The 24,415-nt window shown below is 38.0% G+C and overlaps 1 protein-coding gene across 9 annotated transcripts in view; it reads left to right on the top strand.

Moving 5' to 3' along the window:
• LOC126481682 (H(+)/Cl(-) exchange transporter 4) overlaps positions 1 to 24,415 on the top strand; it is a 403,512-nt gene that overhangs the window by 364,589 nt on the left and 14,508 nt on the right. For 2 of the 9 annotated variants that reach the window (XM_050105618.1, XM_050105619.1), the window contains 6 exons: positions 1,883 to 1,980; positions 2,061 to 2,190; positions 3,847 to 3,879; positions 4,830 to 4,856; positions 5,526 to 5,875; positions 14,279 to 14,440. In XM_050105618.1, the coding sequence (XP_049961575.1) occupies positions 1,903 to 1,980; positions 2,061 to 2,190; positions 3,847 to 3,879; positions 4,830 to 4,856; positions 5,526 to 5,875; positions 14,279 to 14,440 (780 nt within the window). In that variant the 5' untranslated portion in view covers positions 1,883 to 1,902. Of the gene's footprint in view, positions 1 to 1,571; positions 1,730 to 1,882; positions 1,981 to 2,060; positions 2,191 to 3,846; positions 3,880 to 4,829; positions 4,857 to 5,525; positions 5,876 to 14,278; positions 14,441 to 24,415 lie in introns of those variants that run through there. The other 7 variants (XM_050105620.1, XM_050105617.1, XM_050105623.1 and 4 more) reach the window with 7 other exon arrangements.

Raw genomic sequence — 24,415 nt, 5'->3', positions numbered from 1 at the left:
ATTTCATTTCCATTTCTCGACCTGAAAAAATGGGATTACTATTTTACATATGTACTTACATATTATTATTATTATTATTATTAGTAGTAGTACAATCTTTGAAGTTTTTGCAAACGTATGGTAGATTATACATACAGTACTTACTTGAAAACATTCTAATTTGAGATGTCAGCAGCTTCAGGAAGTACAGTTTCCAAATCCCCAACATCTTCATCAGAATCTTCAGTTGATTCACTACCTCCAGAAATAATAGCATCAATCTCTTCATCGTTATCAGATGGTATATCCCCTAATGTCTCTTCTTCATTCAAAAGTGCTTGTATTTCAGCACTACTCAATTGTTTTCTAGTCATAATGCAATTCTTGTGCACGTTGAGAAACACTAGCAACAACTGAGACAATACACAGCAACGGCTGAGGCAAGAAGTGGCAACAATAGGTGTAAATAATAAGTGGGAAATGTTAGTTTCATTATTGCAGGTGTTTCGTATAATGTCTGTTCAATATAACATTCGCCATTCTGTTTTCATAATTTTATATTCAAGTAACAAAAGAAAAATTTAGATTTGGGTCATGCTGACCCCAGTGGTATTCAGTACCACTCAGTACCCATAAAGAAATTTTAATATGTTGCAAGTGTAAAACTGAACAATGTGTCATTACGTAACAGCAACTTAGAGAGATAAAGCCATTAATTTTGAAAATAATGGTTTTGAAAACAAGGGGGTATATATTTCAAATGTGTTTATGGGGTCATATTGACCCCAGTGGTTCTAGGAGGGTTAAGGAGGTACAAAAGCGCAGAATCCACTGCTATAACATGAGTTTGCGCAGCCGGTTCTTGAAACTTGGTTAATAGACTTCCTTGGGATAGTTTACGTCTTTCTTCAAGAGTTTCCTGTTCAGCTTCTTTCAGCAACTTCGTGACATTCTCCCATGGTTTAAACTACTTCCGATTTCAGCAGACGACAAAACCGTCATAACTGTGTTCGCGAGAAATCTTGACGTGACGGTCCATTGAATACGAATCCCGCTAATTGAAATTCACGTTTCGACGTGACGTAGCGGTCAACGTGAATTGGCCTTAACATAAAAATTATGTTTTTGAGGTTAAAAAAACTGCTCCCTCTTTAGAATGATTACAGTCAATCACACCAGACAACTCTGCAAAAGTGAAAAATGCACAGCGATTTGTTTACTGATTTGAAGCGTGTTCTTGCAATGCTACAGCTAGCGGGGTTGAACAAATGAAGTGAGCTCAATATTGAACTTACTGACAGAATACCGATTTTATATATTCAATATAACTGAATTAAAACAAAAAAAAAAAATGACACTGACACATTGGAAGGTTCAAAATACCTTCATGTTGCCACATCTTCTGCAAGTGGATTAGTAAAATACTTTGCCTCTCTACTATATGATTCGTTGTACTTCTATTCCGGGAATTTTCTCATTATACACCGGAAAAAATTATGGACAATTTTTAAAAATAATTTTAAAATCTTATTTATTGTTGCCATTTGTTTTACTTTATTTGAAAACAGTATCACTATTCAGTCATATATGTGACCTACGTGGGAAACATATGATCGCGTAACGAGACAGTTTGCCTGGGGCAAAAGGTGGTGATTTGTAGAAGTTTATAAAGCATATTGACGAAAAGAATAGTGAATTTGATACCATAAATTTCATTGATTGAATAGGAACAAAAAAAACATCTAAGATGGTAAGGAAGACTTAAACAGGAGAAAGTTTATTTTCATTTGTAAGAAATGTGATGCGTCGTCTGCATGTCAGACGTCGCCATGATGCTTTTGTCAAGTCTGATGTCATTGCGTATACTTGATACATTTCGCTAATTTCTTCGTATCTTTCACAGAGTTCATTGCAGTTTAAGCCATGGAAAAGGCGCCTTTAAGAGGCAATGCGGCCATACCAATGAGTTTTCCCACTTCTTATCATGCGGTTGATGACCAAGTACGTAACCTCAATTCTTTCATTAATGACAGTTCTATGTTTATTGTGTGTACGTATTTATCCCCTTGTTTTGTGTGTAGCAACAACTCGTAAACGGACAACAGTTTCGATCTGCATCAATTAGTTCAGATGATGAGATGATTGACATTACAACGACAGGAACTGTAACTGAACGCTCCATTCATCAAGATGAATTGGCAGCATCACACTGTAAGCATCTATTTTCCTTTTTCGTATGTATAAATTATTTACATGTTGAATATCATTTCGCTTCACATAGCTATGGCTTACGCTACCTCTTCTTTTCCTGCTTCTTGCTATTTCTATGTTCGCCTGTTTATGTACAGTACATATTGCATTTTGTTTTGAACGCAGTATCTTCGTTTATTCTGTGCCACAAATCTAATTTTGCATGAGAAGCTGCTTGAAGATAAAATTATTCTGGTCTACTGGCCTGTTTCCTTTTTTTTGGTTAGTGTGGGTATGTGTGTGCTGTTGTTTTTAAATTAGTCTGATAAATAAAACGTGTTGGATCAGTTTTTCCTCCAGAAAAGTCTTGGCGAGTTTATGCTTCTTAAATAATGTGCAGCCATTTGTATACAGTTTAGTCATTCATTCATTCAGAAATAGTTTACAGAAGGTAGGCTGTAGATCACCTGTGAATCTGTGCGAAAAAAATGTTAGTGTTCTGCTTGGGTATTGTGACTTCATTACATTCATGTCAGTTTTTTTTTTTTGCGGGGGGGGGGGGGGGGTAAATATGTGCAGCATACATCATTTAATGTTTCATATGAATGAGAAACTGAATATATACTGCCAGCAAGTTCCAGATAAAATGGATAGGAAAATGATTTTCTGGACGATTTCCTCTGTCTTACAGTCTCCTGAAAGAATCTTAAATTTCAAATGCCCAGTATTATGAGGAGGTGTATTTAATGTTGTCGAAAGCTTCTCATAACTATCATGTCTGTGTACCAGTAGGACTGTATTTTTGCATAGATTTATTAAGTTGGACTTTGTTTTGGAAAGATTTAATCATTAAGCATATTATAAAAATTCGAGAAAACTATGTATTTTACTCTGTTAGCACCCTACATATAGTTGTTAGTCACTTGTTTTCTATGATATTCATTTTAAAGTTGTTCATATCCATTAATGTACTGAAATGTACATGGTTATAAAATGGCTACAATACTACTAAATGCCCTGAATTGTAAATACCCAATGAAGCAGATATTTCTCTTGTATATGGTATTTTCCCCAAGCTTTTTTTGTATGGAATATTAAACGTCATGAAGATTATTATTATTATAAGATTATATCTGATGTAGCCAGGTTACCAATAGCTTCTTCTTCCAAAAACCTGTAATTGTTTGATAGTATTTACCTCACTCATTGTCTCATTATGCTGCAAATTTGTGTCTTGGATTTTTCTGTATTTACATTATAAAAGAAATCACTACAGGAGATTTCTTCAGCTGTTTATGAGCCCAAAAGCCTAAAAATATACTTTTGCAAAAGTGAAAATAATATGAGCCGGTAGTATGCATTTTATTTTGAGCAGTAAGTGTATTTTGGTTTATGGGTGTGTATCCAGGGAAACGGTTTTGTTTTTTCAGTAGTTGAAAGTTCTTATGTATAAACCTTACTGGATTTACATTTTTTAGGATCAGTGGTGGTAAAAGCAAACACTATGCTGTAATAGTATGGGTTCCCATATAATTTTCGGAGGATAAGTGGTTACTTCACTTGCTTTCTGACACTTAGAAGTATTTATTTACATTTTTTGCATCTGTTTTGTTTGAATTGCATGTTATTTTCTGTTTCAATCCTTATTTTGTGTTTCCCTTTTTTTCCTTTTTCAAGTATCTGCGATTAAATACTCGGGTCATCCAGATGGTAAGTGTTTTATCAAGACTTGTAAAGTATTTTCATTACTTAATTTATAAGCAATTCACATCTACACCTAGAAGACAGTTTGTATTAACAGTTTAATATAGTAATTTTTGTAGTGTGTATTATTATTTAATTCACTTGAAGGTCCAGCACGGATACCCCTATGTTAGTGTATAACCTCTGCATATGATTCTATTCAGGGAACTGAAGAAAAGCTATTGGCACAGAGTATCACTACAGAAAACATTTTGCGTGGTGTGTGTGTGTGTGTGTGTGTGTGTGTGTGTGTGTGTGTGTGTGTGTGTGTGTGTGTGTGTAAGATGTATATTTGACAATGCATTTCTGTATGAATAAAGATAAAGCAAGGGCCTGGAAATTTTGTAAGAGCAGGTAATAAAATGGCAATACTGTTGTTTGTGTAGGAGTTAAAATTGTCTTCTGAAAGACAAAATCGAAGCATCAGTCAATATGATTAAAACTAACAAGTTTTTAAGAATATTTGAAATCAAACTATAATCATAGAAACCCTAACTAACAATCTTTTTTGATAAATCATTCAGGTTGGCTTGATTTTCATAGTGACAGAACAAAACTGAAAAAAATATGTTGAGAAGTGCTTGTGACTAACTGTATAAATATATTTGAAGTTAAATCATGCCAAATCATAAGATATGGCCCACCCACAGCACACACTCTACTCAAAATGTTCTTCTAATCATGCATCTTAATGCATATTCAGTGTTAGAGGTTGGGTTGTGGATTTTGGGGCTAAACTGTAACAAAACATCTTAATATGCTTTAATATTTTTGTGACAAAAGTTACATTACTAACTAGAATAGCTATCGTTTATGCAGCTTAACTATTGGAGTGCCTTTTTTTTGTTCTATTAGATTAGTTGTGTGATATGTTGCCTCTTAATATTGTGTTAGAAATTAGCCTTTGTTTTTTAAAGGTGCAGTCACGTTCGTGGAACCTCAAGGTGAGTGTTGAGTGAAATTACTGATGGGGAGTATTCTTGGAAATGTCTTGCTGTGTCTGATTTGCATTCAGCATTCTCTGCTTTTGGTAAAAGGCATGTTATTTTAAAAACGTGAAGCTATTGTTTATGGCAAGCTTTACTTTCACAAGGATCTTTTCCTTATACCTCTCATTTGCTTGCAGATCCCTGATTACTGTTGAATTGCTTTTCTGTTAACAATAAAAGGTTGATGATTCTGATTTGCTTGCAAATCTCTCATTACTGTTGAATTGCTTTGCTATTAACAATAAAAGGCTGATGATGTTGAAATCTGTGGTGGCATATGCTTTTGTTCATGTTTATTTAGTTAGACAATATGTAATTAATAACTTCATAATTTTCATTTTCTACAAGAATAAGCTTCATTCATTTTGTCAGTGCATTTTTTATTCCAGTGATTAGTGACATGTCTTGGCTCATGTTCTTATTAAAACAAGAAATGAATAGATTTAGTTTCTAGGTTGCAATGAAAAAAGTTCATTTTGGAAAATGTGATTGTTGCAACATGGAAATCAGTAATAATACTGCAGTATAGTAAAACCGTGACAATAAAGCAATTATTTATGTTACAGTGGAAGAATTTTTATGTATTGTCTCAGGTGACATAATTATTAAACATGGTGTTCTTAGTTGCAGGTGATGCCGATGACATCCCAGGCATTGGCCAGTATGATGATTTCCACACGATTGACTGGCAGCGAGACATTGCACGTGACAGAATGCGTCACCGGTACATTGTGAAAAAGAAGCAAGATTCAATATGTGACTTAATAAAAGGAGCACATGATGCATGGTCAGGTTGGGTCTGTGTGCTGCTTGTAGGTGTATTTACAGGTGTGGTAGCCGGTGTGATAGATATCGGAGCAAGCTGGATGTCAGATCTGAAATACGGAATTTGCCCCCAGGCATTTTGGCTCAATCGTGAACAGTGTTGTTGGTCATCTAATGAGACAACATTTGATAATGGCAACTGCTCACAGGTAATTTTTCAAAGTTGTAGACAGCTAGCTACTTTTTGCGTTTGATGTTAACATTACATGCAATGTAAGATCTGATCTGTATATGAGTTGTTACTGGGCTACTCATTAAGACTACAGTGGTATGTTACTATTATATCTTTATTTGTTGCTATGCTCCCTACTTTCCATCTTAACAAATATCCAGTGAGAATCCAGAAACTAATAAAACAGCACAAATGAATGCTGTTTGTCTGTTGTTTCATATAGTATCCAGTTTCAATGCCATGGTGTTTCTCATTCCAGACAAAATATTTATTAAAGTGTAATTTTTTGTGCGCCTTTTTTGGTAGCTCTTGTGTGTTCATGCTCTATTGTGCTTGCCAGGGCAATTTTATGGCAGCATGAGGGAGGGTGTTTTGGCCATTCTAAAGGTGACAGGCTGGTCTTGTGCTAATCATCCTAAATGTGTAGTGGTCAGAGATTACTAAGCAGGCTTGGTGGTTTGTGACTTCAGATAACAGATGTTGCGTATGGTACCTGTTGGAAAGAAAGTTTTGAGAGTCCTAGTAGGTAGGAGCATCTTACGGATGTGCTTTTATCAGGAATATGAAATAGCAAATCGAGATTCCTGGTTTGTGTTCCCAAGTATGATTAGTTGAAAGGGTAGATATAACTATTTCGTGGAGCACTTTGGAGCTCACGAAACTGAGGAATCTGGTGGCAGCCCATGTTGGGTTTAGATGGCAGTCATGGGCCCTCTGTGGCAGAGCTTTTGTTGTACAGTTCTTATTTAAGAGAATAAAGATTCTTACGTATAGGTGAAGTTACTTTTACAGTATAGAAAAATTTACAAACCATTCAAACCCTTTATGGGCGTAAAATTTTGCTGAGGAACTCCCCCCCTCCCCCCCCCTCCTCCACACACACACACACACACACACACACACACACTCCCTCCCTCTCTCTCTCTCTCTCTCTCTCTCTCTCTCTCTCTCTCTGTTTTTTTCCAGTTCATGAGTGTGGAATTGTTCATTAGGAAATTTCAGTGTGGTATTACTGTGTGACTAGCGGATTCATTTTACAGTCTAGTGATAAGATGTTTGTCTTTCAGAGAGTAGTTAGATACAGGGCTTTAATAATTAACTTTGAAGTTGTGAGAAGTTTAACTATATCCCACAGATAAAAGTGAACCTGGTGACCTTTATTTAGACTGGCTACCCAGTGTGTTAGTGCAAAGAATTCATCTGTGTCTGCCGATAGAAGTTCCTGATTAAATCTGCAGAGCTTTAAGTTATGAAATTTGCTTATGCACTGCATATTGTTAAGAGTGCAACAAGCAGATTCCATATTCCTGGATTTCCGGAAAACATTTGGTGCGGTGCCCCACTGCACACTGTTAATGAATACATGAGCATACAGACTAAGTCTCCAGATATGTGTGTGTCTCAAAGATCTCTTAAGCACCAGAATGCAGTACATTGTCCTCGAATGTGAGTGTTCATTACACATAAGGGTATCATCAGGAGTGCCCCATGGAAGTGTGTAGGAATGATCTTATTATCTACATACATAAATGATCTGATGCTCAGGATGAGCAGCAGTTTGTGACAGTTTGCTGGATGATCCTGTGTGGTACCATTGTTGAGTGACTGTAGGAAGTTAAAAGATGACGTTGGCAAAATTTCTAGTTGGTGTAATGAATGGCAGCTTGCTCCAAATGTAGAAAAAATTTAAGTAGTTGCAGATTCCTGGGAAGAACAACCCATATTGTTTGAATATGCCATTAGTAGTGTGTAGCTTGACATGGTTACATTGATTAAATATGTAGGCATAATGTTGTAAACCAACCGATATGAGCTGGAATGAACACAGAAAGACAGTAGTAGGAAAGGTGACTGATTGACTTGGGTTTATTTGGGGAATTTTAGCAAAGTGTGGTTTATCTGTAAAGGGGACAGCTTACAGAACACTAGTGTGACCTATTATCAAGTACAACTAGTGTTTGGGATCCCCACCAGGTCAGATTACAGGAATACATTGGAGCAATTCAGAAGAGCATTGCTAGATTTGTTACTGAAATCAGTTATCATGTGAGTGTTACAGATGCTTCATGAGCTAAAATTGGAATCCCTTCAAAGAAGATAACATTCCTTTTTAGAGCACTATTGAAAATTAAAAAAAAAAAAAAAAAAAAAAAAAAAAAAAACTGGCATTTGAAGCTGCTTGCAGAACGAATCTACTGTTGACAACTTATGTTACACCTTAGTACCATGAAGATAAGAGAAATTAGGGCTCATATGGAGCTGTACAGACCGTAAGTAATTTTTCCCTCAATCTGTTTGCGAGTGTAACAGGAAAGGAAATGACCAGTAGTGTTACAAGGTACCCTCCAGCGTACACCATACAGTGGCTTGTGGAGTATGTATGTAAATATAGATAGTATGCAAGGGTTCTGGCTGTGGACTCAAAGCATGATTGTGTGCTGTGCAATGGAGGGAAAGAGAGTTTCAAGTGGTTCCAATCTGATAGGTGCAATATTCAGTTTAATGAAATGTGTTAAGAGACATGTCAAAACACAAAAAGTACCATATTTACTCGAATCTAAGCCACACCTGAAATTTGAGACTCGAAATTCAAGGGGGGAGAAATGTTTTAGGCCGCACCTCCAAATCGAAACAAAGTTGGTCCATAGTAATATGAGACACAATTTAGGTCGAATGAATGACGATACAGCTACAGTAGTTCGGTTCGAGTTTTACGCTTAGCAGTTAAGCTTTACCAGGTAGCCATTGCTATGCGTCAGGCGCTCCGTCCGTATTTATACGGGTACCCTTCCTTTTTCACGTGCTTCGTCTGGTTTGAATTGATTGCTTATTTTTGTTATAGGTGTTTACGTCACTCTAAGCTGAAAATACATTATTGTACTGGCATGCATTGTTTGTCGCATTCTGATAATGAGTGTTTACGACCTGGCATGGCTTGCTTTTGTGCATGCTACCACCGCTTAAAATTAAAAAAAAAAGAGGAATCGTCTCATTAGCGAAACAATGGCAAGAGACTGCTATTTGTTTTCTTTGCTGCTTTCTTTGATAATGATCAACAAGAACCAAATAATAGACTGCATATGATACAAGATGTTCTGAACGAGAGTTTAGCGAAAAGTTTTCTCCGTTTGAAAATCTTTGCAGACGCCTCTTTCGTACATTACATTCTGCACAGAAATTAGTCGTCTTAGATTTAAAAATCTAGTCAATTGCCATGCTTCATTTCTGACTGTATCACTATTAGGCATAAGAATAATATGAATATAGACATGACATGATATGTATATTCTTCCGCGTTTGCTGTTGTCTGACTCTAGTTTCGTAGTTTATTAGGCCGACACGATTTAAATGAGATAGCAGCAAACACGAAAGAATACATGGCAAAATGTTTATATTCGTATTATTCTTATGGTGAAGAGAATACTGCATGTGATTCATAATTCATAAAAGTCCCTATTTGCAACCATCTCTTTTCACAGGTAGGAAAAAAATTCAGAACATTGAGTTGACCATGTTGACAAACATCCCAAACAGTCTTGCCAGTCGTATTTTCGTAGTACATTGAAATGCTGCCACATTCGAAGATGAACAATATGGAATTTGTATTTACTTCTTTGGATAAAGTATGAAAATGCAATGGTCGAAACTCGGGGCAGAGAAAAAAGCTCGTCTTCCACCTTTTTTTTAATTTATTTACTGACGCAGAGGTTTTGGCTCCAGTATTTATCTTGTGCTTGCAAAGCATGCCTATGTAGCGCTACATATATTCGACGGCAGAAGTTAGTTGTGGCGGCACTTACCAATATTTTTTAGAACTTCCGCTTACTTTGCCCTCGATTCTAAGCCGCAGGCGGTTTTCTGGATTACAAAAACTGCAAAAAAGTGTGGCTTAGATTCAATTAAATACGGTAACCAGTGCTGCAGCAGTGACAAGAGTGGCCATAGCAGTGAGTCAAGGTGATGTGTGCTGATGCATGGTCTGTGCCAAGTCAAGCAGGGAAGATAGGGGACCAGTATTTATTGTCACCAGAGTCGTCTGTTTGTTTTATACTCAAAACCACCGTCAAACGGAGAAGGGTGCTGCATCCATAGTCTGTTCTGTTAAAGCTTCCTTGTGGTAGTGTACCTGCTGCAACCTACATTCATTTGAACCTGTGTACTGTAGTCACACCTTGGTCATACCTCAGAATTTTTACTCTCCACATTTCTCTCCCTAACCAATAAATAATTCCTTGATGCTTCAGAATGTGTTATATCAGTGAATATCTTCTTTTAGACAAGATGTACTATGAACTGCTAGCTCAATTTGATTCAATAGTAATGCTATCTACGCAGCTAATCTTCAACATGCTTCTATAGTAACACATTTCAAAAGCTTAGACAGTCTTAATTTATGAACTGTTTATTATTCACCTTTTACATCCATACAAGGCTGCACTCAAGACAAATATCTACAGAAAAATTTCCTGACATTTAAAATTATCTACATCTATGTGATTACTCTGCTTACTCACAATAAAGTGCCTCGCAGAGGGTTCAATGAACCACCTTCAAGCTGGTCCTCTTCTGTTCCAATCTTGAATGGCACACGGGAATAACGAGCACCTAAATTCTTCAGTGCTTGCCCTGATGTATCTTATTGTGACAATCATTGCTCCATATGTATGTGGGTGCCAACAGAATGTTTTTACAATCGGAGGAGAAAACTGGTGTTTGAAATTTCATGAGAAGATCCCGTCACAACGAAAAATGCCTTTGTTTTAGTGACTGCCACTCCAGTTCACGTATCATGTCTGTGGCACTATCTCCCCTATTTCGCAACAATACAAAATGACCTTATTCAATGTTAACCAATTCCTCTTTCCCAGAAACATTTTCCTTGCTATTGCTAGTTTGCATTTTATATTGTCTCTACTTTAACCATTTTATGTTATTTTTCCGCCCAAATAGCAGAACTCATTGACTACTAGCATCTCATTTCCAAATCCAGTTCCCTCAGCATCCCTGAATTTAATTGGACTACAGTCCATTACTTGCACTGGTATACTGTGTAACTTTAAATCTAACTCACTGCTATTTTCATCTAGTTTTTTACTCGGACTTTACATGAGCACCCCTAATATTGATCTAAAGTCATAACATGACTTTTATTTATCTCGTTATATGAAGATGAATCTAGCCTTGATCTAAGCCCACTCTCATCATAAAGTTCATTTTGAATTGTTACATTTTTCCTCGATTAATTTTACCTCTTCTTTCGTATCTTCAATCATATGATCATCATTAGCCTTACTCTTGATTTTTATCACCTGTCCTTCATTATTAAGCACAGTATTCTCTCTCATCATCTCTCATTTTGGTAAATGTTTTATTACACTCAGTAACCAGAATACTTTACCTTTTAATTGTCCCAGTCCCAGTGCCAGTTGCTGCTACAGCCTGTAGCTGCCATCTGCTTTCTGCTTCTGCTCGTAACTCCCACATCAGCTCATTGCACTTCCACATTAGTCTGCAGTGTTTACTACTGAATTCCAAAATTCCAGGGTGGGACTCCTTATTGGCTTATGGTTGTTCCAGAATGGCACAACTTCCTCATCCTTAATAGACTGAATTCCTCTCCCTGTGGTGGCATAGGTTTGTTGCTACACTGTCCTTTTATCATCATTCATTTGAAGAGACAGTCCTGTTTAGTTTATTTCATTTGTGCCACGTGGAATGTTTACACTGTTCACTGCCACAGCAACCTCCAGTTCATGCTTCCCAAAGTCACTCTTTACCTGTTCACAAGTTCATAGATTTTTTTGTCCACCAGTATGCTTGTCACTGTTCCAAACACACATGTGAATTCATTAACATAACACTTGTACTGCGATGTGCTCCTCACCTGCACGTGCACCACACTACAAAGCGGCGTCCTAATTTAGTAGTCTCAATCACTTCTTCAGCAACACTTCTATCTGTTGACTTGAAGCTGAAAATCTTAGTCAGCATTTGATGCTGTTTGCTCAAAAAAATGTACTCATCACCACAATTTAGTGATTCAAATGCAGTTGTGTAATTGTTTTATTAATTCCAGTTATGTGTTTCACACGGTTAGCACACCATCATATTAGTTGTATGCTGAAAGTGTTAAGTATGGGATCCAGTTGTTGTGTAAAACAGTGGTGGACACACTAGTCATAAACTAAAAGTTAATGTAGGGGAGTACAGAGCAGAAGGAAGAGCCAGTGCAGTGGTAGGTACACATTTATAACCAGAAAAATGTTGGATGGTTTTAAACTTGTACTTATTGCTGCAGCTGCTCTTCCTTCTGCTATGAGTTCCCCTACATAACTTGTAGTTTATGATGGGGGTGTTTTCCACTGCTATTTTACATGACAAATGGGTCCCATACTCAATGTTTTCAGCGTTCAACCATTGTAATGACCTGTTAACCACATGAAATAAAGTAATAAAACAATTACATAATTGTAACAGGGACTGTTCACTCATTTGACTCGTTCATCTACTGTTGCTGCATCTGTCATAATGGAATGGAATACCACAATTTAGGTTGCACTTTTTCACGCTATATTACCTTCAAAGTTATACTGTTTGGACAATGAACAGTTTCCTTACATTGTGAAAAATATTAGCTTGTACAGTCAGGTCAGCTCTCACAAATAACAAAAAGCTCAGTGCCAGAAGTACTCATACAAATTGCAAAATGATCAAAATGCACATTAAAGAAGCACTGTCCAACAATCAGTGGTAGTTCTACCAAGTCATGAGACTAAGTTATAAAGTGTGGCACAAAACACTGTTCATGTTTCCCTAAAACATCACAGGCCACATACAGTACTGGCTTACAGAAATCTGTCAGAAGTACACTGCAATAGTTAACCTTCTTCAGTCATTAAGTCACAATGCTCAACAATAGCTTGTTCGAATGACAATGACAGTTGTCTTGAATGAACCACAATGCAATTCATTCGAAATATTCATAAACTTGACTTGCAAAAATCACTTGAAAAATCTTAAATGTTGGCATTATTCAGTTTTTGCAGTGCAGGTGCGACGTATTTCCACAAACAAACTGTTTATCATTATAACATGAGCATATATCAAGAGCATAGATGTTGCATGCTTGTTAACTCAACCAGTACCAGACACAGGCTGCTGACTGGGTGACATTGGAGAGCTTTAGGACTGGCATATGAACAAAGTGTTATTTCAGAAACTACACAATTACCTGGAAATGGCTGGTATCTTAGCCATTTTGGTTTTCAGCATGGACCATGAATATTCTCAAAATTTTAGTTTACAAAAAATGTGGTTGTCTAGGAATTTAGAAAAATTTATTGAATCAGTTTATGCATCCATGTTGGGAATACCGTACTTAAGCAATCCTGTTGGAAGAACATCCGTAACTGAGCATTATAGCAGAGATTGAAAATACCGCTTCAGTTGTAAATTTATTTTCACACGACCAGTTTCGGACTGTTATAAGCCCATCCTCAGGTGTCGTACTGGAAATAGTAAAAGACGGGAAATAATTGTCGCACACCATAACACACAAAAAACAATGAAAAATATTTTTCCCTAAAATTTTTTTAAAAACTTTTAAAAACATTTCGAAACCGCCGGTCGGGCTAGGTGCTGTGAAACCTACGTTAATGTGCAAGTGGCACCCAACAGTACTACGGACGACTGCCTGGGTAGGGAAATATACAAATGATGTCACGACACTTACGCTGTGCTGTGGTTCCTGAGCGCCGCATGTACCAGTCGCGGTGTGCTGCCTATGAGTGCAGAACAGGGAGTAGTGGATGTGAACGAGGCGGCAAATTGGTAAACCGGAGTAGCAAAAGTGCTGTCATCTATTGACGGATAGAAGAACACAGGGACACTAGCCTGGCCGTTCACAAAAGATATATTATTTATGACACATTTCATTAAAGAATAAATATTCTGGGAAGTAGTAGTTTGTATTTCCTGTTGCTTGAAAGGGCCTGTGCTGGCTGTTCTATAGTTCACACAGATAATTTGTGCTGTATATTTTTGGAATCAGAAAATTTCATCTAGGGTTGATGAGCTACACTAAAAAGTGATCACAAATTAAATTGCAGAATCAAAGGAAGCATAGTAATCGGTATTTTATTTGTATATACCCTACATCTGGCCATATCTGCAAAGCATATAAATATTTATGTTGTATAGCAGTTATGTGGCATGCTAATCCCAATGTAATTCATTCACTATCACATAATTTATGTTTACTTCATTCTGTTACCCCTATTTAATAGCCTTATTGTCATTAAAATACTTTGATACTAATTTGTACCTGCATGTTTTGGAGAATTGGTGGTTGTTGTTCTTATGGGTATGTATTTCATTTTAGTGGTGGACATGGCCAGAAGTTTTCAGTCAGTCAAGAGAAGGGGTGGGCCCATATATAATTTCCTACCTTTTCTACATTGTGTGGGCTCTCATTTTTGCTGCACTTGCTGCATCTTTGGTACGGATGTTTGCCCCTTACGCCTGTGGCTCAGGTATACCAGAGGTATGTCAAATTTAGCATTCACATGTAACTGAGAATATGCATTTATAACATTAACATAAAATAATTAGTAGTATAGACATTATTTTAATGTGCTATTGCTTCAGATGTAGAAGAGTGTTTAAAGATCACCTCCTGAACTCTTCTTTATTTATTTATTCATGCTCTCTGTCTCCGTTTTTTAAAATAATTTTGACATTCACAATTATAATACCAGAAGGAAAAAAATGTTAGTTAAACTTGGGCACAATAGTTTTTTACAGGCAGAAATAAAATCCAGGTGATAAGTTATGAAGTAGCAATTGTACCGGTTGGAGGTCCACTGTGGGCTGTAATTATTGCAAGGCAGCAAAAGTTGGTAGCTACTCTAATGTGTTAATGTAGAAAAAATTTATGCTGAAAAAATTTAGTTCCAATTTTGGCCACCCAGTACAAATCTGGCACTGTGAATCATCTTGTCGGCATCTCCAGTGCTCATTTTGAACAAATTATGTAAGCGATGTTTAATAATGAAATCCATATTATGCCTTCCTGTCTGGAACCGAGCGACCGCTACAGTCACAGGTTCGAATCGTGCCTCGGGCATGGATGTGTGTGATGTCCTTATGTTAGTTAGGTTTAATTAGTTCTAAGTTCTAGGCAACTGATGACCTCAGAAGTTAAGTCGCATGGTGCTCAGGGCCATTTTATTATGCCTTCCTCACATGTTTGACCTTTCTGACCACCTCCCATTCCTAATCCATTATAAATGGAAACATTTCTAGACATCTTTCTTGCATGCACAGTGCTAGATTTGCACCTGGTGGACAAAATTGGAACCTTTTTTTTTCCAGTGTAAATTGGTTCCACATCAAAGCATTAGAATTTCTGCCAAATTTTTCTGCCATAAGAGAACTGCAACCTACACTGGACCTCTGTGTGATACTGAACTTGAATGAATTATAACCACTTAATATGTGACCATCTTGTGCTGAGGAACGTGATTTTAAATTAAGTGGTCAGACCTGCCATGGGCCAGAATGTTGGTGGCCAATGATTTGGACAGACTGCTGGCAGTTTAGTATGCCATCATAAAAAGTTATGCTTTGTTGCAATGGAGTTTAAAGTCTTCAGTGCCGTTGTTCTGGTGAGATAAAATCTGTAGTGACTGGACCAGAATAAAAATATCTCGCTTGCTGTATGTGAGAAGTTTTGCAACTAGGTCTTTCACACTGAGAAGACTCTTATGTCAATGAGCTAGGAACAAGAATTTATTACATACAGGGTGCCCAAAATGTTTTGTAGTTTGGACACTGGAACATCCCTTTGTGAATGGAAGTATGAATTTTGGACAAGACACTCCTTCTTTCAGGGTATAATGAATGTTAATTGAAGCCATATTGAGTATTTAGTTCAGTTGTTATAGTCCGTGGATGTTTTGGGTAATGGGGTAGGTACTTTTTTGTGATTAGTTGATCAGAATGGGTGGTGTATTAAGAGCCCTGGAGATCTTCATATGGATTTTGGGAGTAGTACTTGTTGTAAAGGCCTTTCACCAAGCTATCGTCAAACTGAGAAAGTTAGCATCAGTCCTTGTTGCTGCAATAATTCTCTCACTTCTGATTTTTTGTTTTGTTGACATTATTTCATTGCATATGTCCAGAAAAATGCAATAATACAAAGGAACAGGTTTGGAAGAGTATTAATTTGATAGCAGCAGTTTGTCACAAGCCTTAGCAAAGTTGGAGATTCAGCTTCACTATAAAATGCACACAGCTTTATAAACCAGATTTAATGTTTTTAGCTAGTAGAAGGAGCAGCTAAAGTGTACTGTCACAGAGAAAAGTTTGCTTTTAAATAGCCTTATGAATGTGAATATGAGTAAACTGAAGCTACAGTAAGTGCTGCAGTATATTTTATAGCTTGATTTTCTTGTTTTTATGTAAATATTCTGAATTTTAATTCCATTAGGTCAAGATATTTTTCAGTATAACTAGGGAAACAGTATATCATTATTAATGACAGCCTACTTTCATGGCTCAGTTATTATATGATATATTGTTAAAATTCAAAATACATTGCCTATATTACATTGAATAAATATTTAAGTAATTCAGTAGTACCTACAGGTTTTACAAATTTGATTAAATTTTTGCCAGTTCTTTCAAATTTGAGAGCAGGCACTTAAGTAGAACATTTATTATAGTTATATCCCAGCTTTCTATTGAACATATAGTTATTACTATGTTCTGTGACACCAGAAGAACAGGGGTCATACCATATTTGCTCAAGAACTGTACATACAGGGCTGTGTGAGCAGGGGAATGGTCGTGATGGAAAAACTAGTTACCTGACTGCCACAAATCGAGCCACTTCCAAAACACACTGTTGCACAGTCTTCTCAAAACTTCCAAGCAAAGAGCCTGGTTAACAGTCTAACACTATGGAACAAACTCTGAATGGACGACTCTTCTCTCATCAAAAAAACAAATCGGCATTGTTTCAATGTTTGATTTCACCTGACAGTATTTCTTGTGGCAAGGTGAATGTGATGTCTTCGACTGGCTTGATTGTTGCTTTGATTCAGGATTGTAATCATAGCACCAAGTTTTGTCACTGTGAATTTTTGAAGAAAAGTTCGAATTATTTGTTAATGATTGTACTAATGTTTTAAACGTTTTCATGTGTTCGGGCCATGTAGGGACAATGAAAATGAGGTCTGTCATCATTTAATTTTTGAAGAACTATTTTTAAAATGGGAAAACCACTCAAACACCTGAGTTTCCTCCATAGCATCACCCTTGTACACTGTTTAACAATAGTTTCTGTTCCACTTTTCCAAGCAAAAGGCAGTGTTTCACCACCGCATGCTGTTCATGAAAATCAACCCCTGCAAAAACGACAATCGCACAAAACTGTTGTCAATATAAACTCTGCTGAAACTAGTCCTGACCACCTTCAGTGATGACACTTGGTTACTGGCTCTGGAATTTTCACTCTGTCTGCTCATAGCAGCTAAACAAGGTACTACAAAAGCTCTGCCCACCAAAATATTGGCTTGATTTGGTTTCTTTAGAGTCCCCCCTCATACAGAATCCATTCGTGTCGCAGTGTTTATAGGGGATGCTGCCCAGGATCCTACAAAATGCATCAATAATTTGACCGTGTCACTAAATAAAACATGTTGGATGATGTGACTCCACCAATTTTTTTACTGGGATGGTATAGCCCAGCAGTTGTTTGAGAGTGGGGAAATAATCAAGAACTGAGATGAATATGCTCAAGAACTGAGACGAATATCAGGTGGAAATTAGGAAATATTTGGTGATGGCAAGCAGCAGGTCCGTGCAGCCATAAAACACCTGAAAAACAGTCTTCCAAAGGTGTTATTGTGACAGACAATGCTCATGCAGGGTATGTCTAGCCAAACATTTGATGAGTTTGTATGTGTCCTCATTCACCTTAAGTGAAAAAGGGAGGTGTTCATATGATGCTTCTGCTCCGATTGTCATTAGCTTAACAAGTCACGAAAATGATTGTATGCTCATTGTCACAAACTGATTACACTTTGGGCTCTTTGTAGGGTCCAAAGTATTTCTCCAATATCGGTATTATGACCAGCTATTGACAAGCCAAGGCTGATGAGGCTTACTGGGATAAACATTGATGTCATAGCACCTAATAGATAGGGATAGCAGAAAATCATTTTATTTTATGGCAAAATTTGGTGTTAATTTTCACCAATTTTGGTGCTATTTTTTGCAAAATTTGGTTTTCACCAAATTGGGTGTTTTTTAACCAGTTGAGTGTTTTTTGCCAGGTTGGGCATTTTTTTTGCCAGTTTTGTTCATGGCTGCTTGTGTAGGGCTCTAATTAGTTCAGTGTTCCTTATGGCTGTGCCTCCATTTCCTCCAGCTGATGATATGGTACACCCTCTTTTATTGGTTTGACAAATGCTTCTAGTGGGTTTTACTTTAGCAGTTATGTGAAGGAAGGGAAGTGGCTTCAAGGTTTCAAGACAGCATAAAATAATGTTGTAGACACATAATATATCACCTGAGGATGTGCCTAAATTGGGATGAACCTGGTTGTGGTTCCGGTAAAAAGCTTTCTACAGCCAGAGCACTGTTTTGAGTTTTCTGCCATCTTATAAAAATGCCATGGCCTTGAGGAAAGTAGTGGTTACAATGCAGTTTCAGCATTCAGTAAGTTTCAACTGCAAATACTGGCAAATTGCTGTTATCAGATTTATAACTTTTTCATACACTTAAATAGCAAATTTTGCAGTATTTAATAAGCCTGCCAATTTGACATTTTTTTGCATAATTGTTTTGGGAAAGTTCCTGTTTCTACACACAGGATCCAAAAGTTCAAAGTAAAGTTTTTTGTTCTGTGCACCACTGGAGCCACCTTTGAAGACACAATGAACAACCTGCTTTGTTGTCTGAAATGGATAATGTCTTTGCTACTTGAATGACATTGTTTTTTCAAAGACATTTGAAGACCATCTGAGCTACTTGACAGTTGTGCTGGAGTGTGTTCATGATGCAGGTTTTCAATTGAATCTGAGAAAATGTTCTTTGTAGCTCAAGAAATAAAAATCTTGGGGCACCAAGGTAAAAGAAATAGAATCCTTCCATAGGAAGAAGCAGTAAAAGTCTTAAGATTTTCCAACTTCTTAGTACATTGGTGATGTGAGAGGTGTTTTTGGGCTGTGTTCATGTTAAAATGCCAAAACTTCAGTTACAAGGGCACTACAAAAACCTGGTGCAAGGGCATGACAATTTGTGGAGCGAAGAGTGCAGCATATCTTTTTGTATCCTGAAGGAAGTGCCTAAATGTGGTGCTTTTCAATTAGAATGGCAACACGAAACTACACACTAATGCTGGTGGGAAGGGGATACTCTTATGTGCAGTTCTAGTACTTTCCAGGTATACACCAGAAGTGTGATTGCTTATGCCTCCACAATATTCTCCATAGTCTGAGAAGTAGTATTGTATTACTGAGAATGAATGCCTTGCAGTCGTTCAAGCAGTCAATATTTTTTTTATATGCCACATCATTCACTGAAGTGACTAAAATTCTTTATGCTGGCCATCAAGGCAGAACCACTTTGGCCAATTGACAAGGTGAGCAGTGAAGCTTCAGGAATATGACATAACAGTAGTTTGTAAAGTTGATGCAACCACAAATATACTGAAGGCCTTTTTGTGGAATCCATTGGAGTAACATTACAGTCTTGGTGGTATTCCACGAAGAGAGGGAAGATCCAGTGTTACAGAAGACAACAGAGATGTTAGAGAAAGAAACAGCTGTCAAAGGAGATTTAAGTTTTATAGTCAAAACTTTATATGAAAGGAATTATTACCCAATGCAACAGAAATGATTGCTTATTATCTCAATTTATTTATGGCCAGTAGTGTTTAGGTATTTTTGTGATGCACTTGGGTATGAAGACTCTTGGTAGTCAGAAGTACTGTTGACCAGGTCTCTACCAATATGTCAGACAACTTGTAAGCCACTACTGGAGATGAAAACGAAGCAAGCATGTGCCAACAAATCTCATCAGTTCTTCCTGCTGCAATTCAATTTTGTCAGGTTGGAGTTGACTTCTTGGGTGGTGCCAAAAATCAAAAAATGGGAGTAAATAATGCTGTGCAGTGGCTGCATCACTTTTAAATTCTCACCTTCACTGTACCAACTGCTGAAGCTCTGGGAATCTGTAGGTTTCTTGCAGAAGACATAATTTTGAAGCATGAACCACCATCTCTGGTTGTGTAAAAGTTGTAGCACGGGATTTGGGTGTAGTGGGGTTTGGTGGTAGATGTCAAAGTGTGTGTGTTTATATTAAATAACCCTTTATTAAACAATAACATAATTTGCACAAAAAACACAACACAAAATAAAATATATGTAATTAGCTATTTAATCAAAGCACAGCACTGAATCCTATATTTTTAAGTGGAGTGTGTTGTTGTTGCTTTGCAAGTAAGCAATGAAGTGTAAATTGTTTGTTTCAGTAGCCTTAAGCGTATTTTTCCTGTGCAACCTGAAACACACACATCTGGATGGGAAGTGGTAATGTTTTCCCACTCTTAAAGCACTTACCATTGTATCTTGTATTGTTCCCCTTTCTGTCACATGTGTTAACAGGGTATTTCTGCAATTATCATAGTTAGCTTTCTGGAGTAAACATGCTGCTAAGCGCTGAAGATTCTACAAAAACTGTTGCTTTGGCAGAGGATGGTCACAGCGTACATTGCAATCCAGAAGTGTTGAGAATTATGCCTTCCACAATTTCCAGAATGTAAGAAGGTACAGCGAAACTGGAAGAGCTATGCAAGGAAAATAGGATTAGGCCCAAGAAGAGCAACATCGGTGAGAATTACCACTTCTTAACAACTTCTTTTTCCACAACCATTGCTGTTGAAGCACAAAATCGACTCTACCAATGAGAGAGGGGAATGTTAGTGAAAGAACCATGTGATAGGACAGGAAGAAGCTATCTTCAATCCAGAAAACCTGCTACCGGACCAGAACTCATGACAGAGCGTCAAACAACTCAACTCAGTTTTGCAAGGAATATCGCAGCTGGAGAATAAGAATGGGAGCAAGCGTTGTTCACCGATGAATCATCATTTGGCCTGTGATCACTCTGATAGAGAGGTGGTCTGGAGAAAATCTGGAAATAGGTCATTCCTTTGTGTATCCTCATTCAAGACGCGTTTTCAGGATCTGATGGTGTTAGCAGGAACCAATATGACTGCAAGGGCAGATTTCATCTCTGTGGAACCTTAAGTTATTAGTATGTGGAGCAGATCCTTGTGGAGCATGTTGGGCCTTTCTCTCCATTTATTTGTGATGGTTTTACACTAATTCATGGCATGACATGCCCACATGTTGTGAGAACTGTGCAAGAGTTGTTGGATGAAGTGGAGATTCATGCAATGGCTAGATCTGCCTGGAGCCCTGGTTTGAATCCTACTGAGTATGTGTGTCACCAGCTTAGGAGAAGAGTTCATAAGCATTATTTATGGACTCTACAGGATCTAAAATAGGTTCTCCTGAAAGAATGGGAGGTGATTCCGTAACAGAACATTCCAGCATCAATCAGAAGCATGCCTGAAGGGTAGGATGTAATACTTTTGTAGACAGGGAGTGGTCTGTGAAGTGAAAGGAAGTGCAAAAACCAAGGCAGAGATGCATTACCTTCCCTCAAAATTTGCCTGAAGTGTATGTCTATTTGTATTACTTCCACATCTCTGGTTTCATTTTTTGTAATTTTTTTCCCATAATTGCACCCCTTGCTGGCACCATACCACAAAATTTGATCATAAAATTGCAGATTAGTGTCATAAAAGGGACTGGCTTTTGAAATAAATTTAAAGTACATTTTTTAAGAAATTTAACTGTTTTTTTATGCTGACTATGGACATGTGATCAAGAATCTAGCTTGGCCCAAGTGACTTTGGTTGGGCACCTACTAAGACCACTAGTATCACCTTGTAATAAACTTTACAAATTGGCAAAGGGAATCACACTGAATAACACAATGAACAAAGTTGTACATTCTGCTATTATTGACCATCACTTTGTACTAAACTAATCACAAAGGTAAGTAAAACAATACAGGGCTTACAACAACAGACAAAAAATGTAGTACAGTACACAATAGCTTCTTACTAATATACAATATTTTCACTATAAAATATAACACTCTTATACACCATGGCTTTGCTCTAGAATTTCGTGATTCACTTGACAAAAATCTCAGGCCTTGCCGTGCTCGGATACCACCACCACAACAAACATAAGCTGATTTATCTTATTGTGGCACAAACCACAACACTCTAATTTACTCAACCAAATACTATCAGTGCTTGCCCCTAACAGATGTAGCTCACAAAAGCACCCTTCACTTTGTGACCTGCACTGTTTCACTGTAAATGACTTCTCCACTGTTCATCCTATCCAGTTGTGAGCTGCTGCTCAGAAATGTCCATGTACAGCTGGCCGTGCCCCGTGTTTAGCATTGAAACTGATGGAATATCATGCTGCTAAGTTTCACAGCACTTTGTCTTCCTCAGCCTCTCTTGCATGCTGGCCGTCAATGAACTCGCTCCCTCCACTGTCACCAGCTGATGACTGTGGTCTTTCTTCGGTCAGCCATGCTGAATATTAAGACAAACATGGCCAATGTACATCCGGGCCCGGAGCCAAACCTGTTATTTGCCAAACACTATTCACAGCAGTCCTTGGCTCTGGCACTAGTTCAAGTAGTTGCTTCAGCATCATCCCACAGACTAGCCTCCGACCACAGCAACCTCGTGGGCCAACTAACCCCTAGTTCAAGTAGTTGCTTCAGCATCATCCCACAGACTAGCCTCCGACCACAGCAACCTCGTGGGCCAACTAACCCCTAGTTCAAGTAGTTGCTTCAGCATCATCCCACAGACTAGCCTCCGACCACAGCAACCTCATGGGCCAACTAATGTGGTTAATGCTCCGTAATGGGGACCGGTGCTGCCCCTGAACTTGTCTGGAGCTGCCCCCAGCCTCCGGCTGTGCTCAAAGTCAGTGTTGCCACTGGCACTCCAAAATGGAGATTACTTTTCACTGAATTGCTCTGCCTCCACAAAGCTTGGAGGACCAGTGCTGCTGTCCACACACTGCCACACCCACTCTTTAGCCAGAATTTAACACCTGACTCTCACAGGCACAACAGGTGGGATGGGTGGATAAAAAATCCTGCTGCAAAATTTCAGTTACATGGTGCAAAATATTCCAGTCAAAATTAGTGTCAGAAGATGCAACACAGTCCACAGGATAACTGCATACCACCTACAGCTAAATAGTGTCAAACAAGTTAACTTTTTTGTTTTTGTCTTACTTTTGTATTAAGACATTAACAAACATGCTCTCATTGTATGCCAAAGATGAACAGATATTGGGATGCTATACCGCCTATCATGTCATTCAGATACAGTACTGCAAAACAGTCCACTTCAGGGGTTTTCCTGTTCCATGGTAGAGAGGCCAAAACTACACTGGATATGTTCTATTTCAGCCTGATGATGCTCCAGAGAATTGCATAATATAGTTTCACCAGAACTGTAGAAGTAAACAGCTGGTGCACACATGGTCCTTATGATGCCTAGGATAAGGACAATGAATAATTTAAACTCCTAACACCAGCCTGTAAGACACTACTCAGGGGGATCTAGTATTGATTTTTACACTTGTGAGAAATGTAGTGCTTCCAAAAATTGTCATTGGTGTACCACTTGAGCATGTGCTGCATCTTACATCTCTAGTTGGACATCACTTACGAAGCAGAGGATGATTTTCCTACATTGAGAATACAAAAATGTGGAGAAGTCATTCATGCCCTATGCATGAAGCCCTATCATATAATCATGAGGTGCAGATCAATTATCTTTTGATATAAATAACATGAAGACCATGTTGATGGAAGTATGTTCATTGAAACCTTGCAATGATGAGGATGTGACAACATGACCAGAATGTGAGGCTCTACCAGTTGCCATATGAAGGACCAGACCACTGACTAGTCCCAGATCCAGGAAGCTGTTGTGATGGGGTGGTCAGTGTGGACCCCCCATTAATCGCCAAAAGGCCATCTTTTAGCCCAGAATGGTGTGTGCAGGACAGTGGGTTGCATAACACCAGAAAATTGGCAGTTGTTCAATCAGTAGAGCTTAGTTAGAAATTTATATTTAGTTATTCAGTAAAACTCTTTACAGTGAGTGAAGGCAGTGGCTCGATGGCATTCATTGACCTGCACACAGTAGTGTCTACCTCAGCGTAGCATAAGGCAGTGTGCTTGGTTGCAGCAGCGAGTGGTCACTGAACATGAGTCCTCACACAGTGAGGTGGCACCCTCAGTGTGCTGCTTTGTGGAGTTGACGTCTGGCATTTGGCAGGCTGCAGGTACACGAAGGCCGTCTAACTGGCCGCACCTGCAGATGAACTGGCGC

The sequence above is a fragment of the Schistocerca serialis genome, chromosome 5 (assembly GCF_023864345.2).
Source record: "Schistocerca serialis cubense isolate TAMUIC-IGC-003099 chromosome 5, iqSchSeri2.2, whole genome shotgun sequence".
NCBI classification, from domain to species: Eukaryota; Metazoa; Arthropoda; class Insecta; order Orthoptera; family Acrididae; genus Schistocerca; species Schistocerca serialis.
The sequence above is the reverse complement of the archived record's forward strand: the minus strand, read 5'-3'. Positions and strand labels throughout refer to the sequence as shown.